The sequence below is a fragment of the Larimichthys crocea genome, chromosome XVI, assembly GCF_000972845.2.
Source record: "Larimichthys crocea isolate SSNF chromosome XVI, L_crocea_2.0, whole genome shotgun sequence".
Classification (NCBI taxonomy): domain Eukaryota; kingdom Metazoa; phylum Chordata; class Actinopteri; family Sciaenidae; genus Larimichthys; species Larimichthys crocea.
In genome coordinates, this window is record NC_040026.1 from 9,246,664 (window position 1) to 9,252,842 (window position 6,179).

At 40.8% G+C, this 6,179-nt stretch overlaps 1 protein-coding gene across 1 annotated transcript in view; it reads right to left on the reverse strand.

Annotated features, from left to right (window-relative positions):
• Window positions 1-1,030: 1,030 nt before the first annotated feature.
• The window catches only part of telo2 (TEL2, telomere maintenance 2, homolog (S. cerevisiae)), a 16,665-nt gene continuing 11,516 nt past the window's right edge, over window positions 1,031-6,179 (reverse strand). The window contains exons 4-20 of the mRNA XM_027289760.1: window positions 5,819-5,966; window positions 5,628-5,730; window positions 5,472-5,540; window positions 5,246-5,387; window positions 4,992-5,128; window positions 4,822-4,901; window positions 4,247-4,360; window positions 4,062-4,150; window positions 3,864-3,955; window positions 3,618-3,734; window positions 3,447-3,518; window positions 3,176-3,346; window positions 3,008-3,099; window positions 2,825-2,924; window positions 2,418-2,482; window positions 2,096-2,211; window positions 1,031-1,516 (exon numbers count right to left, since the gene is read on the reverse strand). Of these exons, the coding sequence (XP_027145561.1) occupies window positions 1,395-1,516; window positions 2,096-2,211; window positions 2,418-2,482; window positions 2,825-2,924; window positions 3,008-3,099; window positions 3,176-3,346; window positions 3,447-3,518; window positions 3,618-3,734; window positions 3,864-3,955; window positions 4,062-4,150; window positions 4,247-4,360; window positions 4,822-4,901; window positions 4,992-5,128; window positions 5,246-5,387; window positions 5,472-5,540; window positions 5,628-5,730; window positions 5,819-5,966 (1,829 nt within the window). The 3' untranslated portion in view covers window positions 1,031-1,394. The remainder of the gene's footprint in view (window positions 1,517-2,095; window positions 2,212-2,417; window positions 2,483-2,824; window positions 2,925-3,007; window positions 3,100-3,175; window positions 3,347-3,446; window positions 3,519-3,617; window positions 3,735-3,863; window positions 3,956-4,061; window positions 4,151-4,246; window positions 4,361-4,821; window positions 4,902-4,991; window positions 5,129-5,245; window positions 5,388-5,471; window positions 5,541-5,627; window positions 5,731-5,818; window positions 5,967-6,179) is intronic.

Sequence of the window (6,179 nt, forward strand, 5' to 3'; positions counted from 1 at the left end):
TCCCAGCTTTCTGTTATGCTGCATTATTTATATTTACACTATAATTCATAATATAAACTGTACACATTCCTTGTAAATACAATTAAGTTTTCCTTTCCATGCCTTCCTTTGGTGATATCCAGGTCTTTGAACATCTGTTCATACATTTTCTGTGTGTAGCATGAACTGCATTTCATTGTGTGATCCTGTAATGTATAATGACAAATAAAAAACACAGAACCTTGAAATTTAGAGGAACCATACACACAAATTGGCTACTTGTACAATCCAATATGATCCAATACAAGGACTCTACTAATTTGGACTGCATCTCACTGGGAGGTGTTTCTAATATTTTGGCCATGCCATAAGGTCATAATATTGGAAACACCTTTCAATACAATGCAGCACTGTACAACAGCACCCACAAAGACCTCAATAATAAACATAAAATAGAATTATTACCTCTCTGACAGTGTCAAAGACTGAAGGGTTGTTGTATTGGATCACGTTAGATTATACAAGTGTACCTAATGACATGCAAGACGCGCCAGAAATGCTTTCAAGTTGAACTATGAGACATTTTCCGGTCTTCAAAAACAATCTTGTAGCAGATTACTTCACTGTCACTTACAATGAACCTCAGATGAATGTAGTAGTATCACCAAAATTTGGGAAATTTGATTACAATCACACTTATTGTTTATGGAACTAATGTTTCTGTTAACCACTGCTACGTAAAAATCAATCATAATATAATTTGACTTCTGTACTTGTTATATACAAGTCAGATAGTTGATGCAGATCTTCCCACTAAATATGCTAAGGTAGAGTCAAGGCCATCCTGAAAACTATAAACAACCGTATATTTCAAAATGTGTCATTGTTTGGGAACATACAGATGAACATTTATCTCACAAGAGGAAGTAGTAGTAGTATTTCCATTATTTGTGAATGCGTGCATGCCAGTGAATATTCACAGGATGTCCTTTGAAAACAAACAACCACAGTACAGAGAGATGTGCCAGTACAGGAAAGAGGTTGAAAAGGATATCCTCGTAACATGCATTTTATTTGTGGACAAAAATGGCATCCTATTCTCAGTATAATCAATATTTTATCTGGGTCATAAATTATACACAATATGTTTGTGTAAACAATATGGTCTACTGAAATCCGTGTGTGTATGATGGAGAAAGATATTCATAAACAGACATGTGCCCTCTTGTTCTGGTGGCTGTGTTGCAGGATGATAAAAATTGTCCAACCCAGCCCCAAAAAAATTTGCCAGCCCCTCTGCCAGCAAATATCCCGAACATCATTTCCATCGACCTCAATACTCCAAGTCTCCAGGCTCCGTGAGGGCCAAGCGGAGGACACATCAGGTGTTTCATTGTTTATTGTTGATGCCGTGATCATGACTCCAAGCCCAATGCTTGTTGATCTTGTAGCTGCTTCTTCAGGCTCTTATCCAGCAGTACCAGACTCTGTACAGCCAGACTCCGGCAGTCTTCATCAGGGTCTCCTTCAGCCACATCTGTGAATATTATCAGAATTATTGGCAGCTTTAGCAGTGGTGACAACAGGAAGCAAGAAATCCCACATCACTTAGTGTAATTACACATAATCTTGGCATTTTCTTTGCACAATTAACAATCGTGTGTGGAAGGAAAATGTGTCCTTTGCACAATGTCATTCAGCTTTGTGTCACTCACTACAATGTGAAACTACTTTTATCCTCAAAGGGATACAGAAACATCCAACTGTTGATGAGCCAGTCACGTAATGGATGGTCCGTGTAGTACAGGACATCCTGGTTCCTCATCTACTTCCCAGAAATGCTCGGTCCAGCTGTGCTTGGGAGAGCTGTACATGTTTGTGTGTCACTGAGGGGACATCCCTGACAGAATTACATTATGCAGGTGCAGCCTCCAACTGCTGTTCATTTACAAGAATGATGTCTTTTAGGGTTAATCTATTATTAGCAGCATAATGTGGCTGTATAATAACAGAACTGGAACAACTGTTCTGCGTGACGGAGACATTTGAATGAGATTTATCCATAAAAATCGGAACATTTCTTTGTCCTTGGTCACCAGCACTGTTTTTATTTTACCTGCCAGCCAAATTCTGGTCTCAAACAGCTGATCACTGAGGTCCACCAGCAGGTTTTGACTGTTCACGCTCAGAAACACAGAGCAAACAGCGAAGAGGACACCTCGTCTCACGATCCTTTAACAAACAGATTTAAGGTTACAGCTCGGACTGAATTAACCACATGAAAAAAACATGTTAGGAAGAGGCTAGACAGCTACCGAATTAATGATAAATTAATCCTGGTTCGTAACAAAAATGCTACATCATAGCGCTCTTAACAAACAAATAGCTTCCTCAGACTTCAATTTACTGTCTACAACAATAATATTAATCATACTTACTGGTCAACATGGTAGCGCACCGCCCACACAAAGTCCAGTAAAGCACGACCCATCTGTGCAGCTATCTACAAAATAAATAAATAAAGTCATAGGAGTCCCACAGGAGTAGCATTGTTATTCTAATACAAGGCTGCAGGGGTTAGTTTTTATTGTGATATTGTGTCAGTGTCTATTCCTGGTCTTAAAGGCTTCAGTATCTGAACTACAGCTGCTCTAAGTTCAGTAAAATGAGCAACTCTAACTGCCTGGCCATAAATCACATTCACATTGTCTTTTATTATAAAATAAATATATTATATGACAGCATCAAGAGCCACACCTAAACCTTTGGCATATTAATACTGATATAAAGCTCTACATTGAGATTATGTCACACTAGCATGGACAGATGGGGAAAAAAAACCTACCGGTGCATTGACTGCCAGATGCATGAAGAGTCCCAGGGTGTGGATCAACCTGCCCAGTACCAAATGGTCGCTTCCTAACAGGTCAAAGGTCACCTGAGGTCTAGCAGAAAAGTATTACATCATGGTTTTAACATGTTATGCTGTGCACCTTAGCATAAAAACTTAAAAGAACAAAAAACATACCTGTCATAATTCCTGAGCAGAGGAAAAAAGAAGTGTCCAGCAACGGGAGCGTAACGGTTAGGGGTGGCCTTAGCCGGAGGTTGTGTGGCACCCTGAAGCACAAGAGAAATGAATGAAGAGCTTCACTCAAATGCCAAAAAGGGAGATAGAAATATCTGTTTTGACTACCTTCCTGAGGCGTCTTGTCTTGCTTTGAATCCGCTTCTCTACTTCTTGACGCCAGTGAACGGGGTTGTCACCGGGGTACGGAGTCAAATCAGTGCTTGCAGCAATACTCATACATGGATCTTTCTTTTCCGTGATTGGCTTAGAGAGCTCCTGTGCTGCCAGAGCAAGGACCTGACAAAACAAAAACGAGAACAGATTCATGATTATACTTACTTATACCAAATCACTAATTGCATCAAGTATGAAGGCACATAGCCACTGTTGTTTTCACCTCCAAGATATCGAGCCGCTGGCGAAGACTGTAGTTCAAGGAGTAAAACTCTGTGGTCAGATACTGAGTCACCTATCAAGCGAGGCAAAGAAGCAGAGAATGGTGATAGAGCTGTGTGGTAATGAGTGTAAATCTTTGATGTGAAATTATAACTGAGGTGACAGATCTTACAGGGATGCAGTCAGTGACGGTGAGAGCCACCATGGTCGCCTGTCTGAGACTCAGGAAGCTATTTATGCTGTATTTATCCTCCATGTGAAGAAGCACTTTGGTCATCTGGACACTGATCTGAAAAAGGAATAATACCCAAACATGAACTATATTGTGAAGAGTGATCCTATAAGCTACAGTCAGTAAGAGTCAGGTAAGGAACAACGCCTTCTAGAAAACGATGTCTGATGTGTGTTGCTGACATACCTCTCTGGTTGCGAAGACATTTTTCCTCACCAAACCCTCGGAGACTCTCAAACTCAGCTCCACGCGCTCTGGATCCTCAGAGGAAATTAAAACTGGATAGTTCGACAGATAAGAAAACAGTAGTTAGATTAGAGTTGGAGTTTGTAAAAACATCATTTTAAGAGGAGGTGAGGTCAAATTGAACACGTGGAGACATACTTTCCAGACAGTCTCGTAGGTAACGGGGTGGGGAGGCTTTACTGATTTCCTGATCGCCAGACATGTCGTACGGAGTGAGCTCATCATCGCTGAACCAGTCAAAGACAACAAAACACATGAAGAATCACACACATATTTTTGCTTTCAAACAGCCTCACTGACTGAACTGAAGAGCTAATACTTACCTGTCCAGGTCAGAGTCTTGGTCAGTTTTTGATGGCTGAGGTTCAGACTTATTTTGAGATGATTCCTTCTGAGGAGATGGAGTTGTTTCACTTGTCTCTTGAGGAGAGTCGACTCTGTGGATGACAGAAAAAAAATCAATCCCTTCAAATATATAGTGACTACATTTTATGGGAATTGGCCTGTTGTTGTAAGTTATTAAGTCATTAAGCAATCAGAATATTAGTTGCCAAGATTATGTCCTTGGACAGTTAAAAATGAGGTTAGACTGCACACTTTTAAATTTTAACTACGAACTATCAGGAACACAATGTGGCAACATATCAATGTTAGAATTGCTTTCATCATTGTTTTGTTGTTTTTATGTGCAACACAGATTTTTATCTGAACATACTGTCCACAACTTATAGAAGAAAGAGAGACTAATGCTTAGTGGTTCATTATGGTACGTTATTGTGTGTAAATCTTCATATAACTTCATCGTAACTAAACAAGTTCTGGCAGGATTTAGAGTAACTATAAGGTAATTTTAACATAATGACTGATGTAACAGTTACAGAGATGTAAAAACATGTACCTGTTTAAAGGCTCTGCTTCATCAGCAGTACTGGGAGTCATCAGAGAAAGCAGCTCTCGAGTTTCTTCATCTTGATCATACTGCAATACGGCACAATGCAAACTGCTCATAATGGCATTTCAATCAAGTCATGAATCAAATGTTTTGATGCCTACGACGCGGACCTGTACCTGAAATTTGAGCTGGGTTCCACTGATATTCATGCGAGAGCTCAGGCACTCTCCCACCACCATGCCCATACGCCTGATACGCACCACACTGCTGTCCAGGTGGCTCTGCATGCCGCCCAGCATACACTGAAGTAAGTCTGAGAAAAGAGAGCGGAGAGCAGAAAGCAACAATCTTAATTATCCCCCCTTTTTTTGTTTCTGTTCTTATGTTGATTCACTGAGTGATTCGAGGCATCAAACATTGTGATTTGCACCTGAACGTAGCTCCTGTAGCTCAGAGTCTTTCAGCAGACTCACACTCAGCAGTAAGGCCTTGCTGACATACAGCTGCTGCTCTAGAGGTGTGTGCTTCACTGCACTGGGGTTAGCCCAGGTCTGGGACAGGGAGCGTAATACCTGAGAATGCATACATGTCAAAATCATCATTATGTAGTGTATAACGTTATATAATTTGGCTGCAGAACATATGAACGCACTCACCTGGATGAGCAGCGGCCTTCTCTCCCTGTCTGCTGCGAGGTAACCCAGAATAATTCTCAGGACTTGAGTCTGAGGAAACAAACAACAACATGCACTTCATGTGATATTTACAAGATACACGTGTAGTTTACCGTCCGGCTGCAAGTATCCTCTTACCTCATACTTGTACTGCAGTAACAGCAGCTTATGAGTGATGACAAACTGGGCTTTTTTATTTGTTAGGACGAGATTCCCGACGATCCTGCCAAAGGCTTCGGGCCTGGGAGAGGAAGCAAGAGACTAGTGTCATTGAAGGCAGACAAAGCAAACTAACTGCTGGCTGTTTAAATGCTTGACGGTTCTTTCACCCAGTGACAGCCTGCACTAGTCCCGTGAGCACGCTCTCCACGCATAGTTGTGGGACATTCTCCAGCAGCTTCCAGCAAACCCTCTGCCACACCATGTCTGAGCGCGTGCAGACAGACAGACGAGGAGCCATCACTGCCAGCACCAGACCTGTAGAAAGATGAATATATACACATATATATATATATATACATACATACATACATACATACATACACATACATACATACATACATACATACGTGTTATTTACAAAGAATATTAGGAGTCAGACCAAAACACAGAATTATTAGTTTTATCAGGACTGGAAACAAATGTGAATTTTGTTGTTCCACTAATGCTTTCTAACACAAGATGTTTACC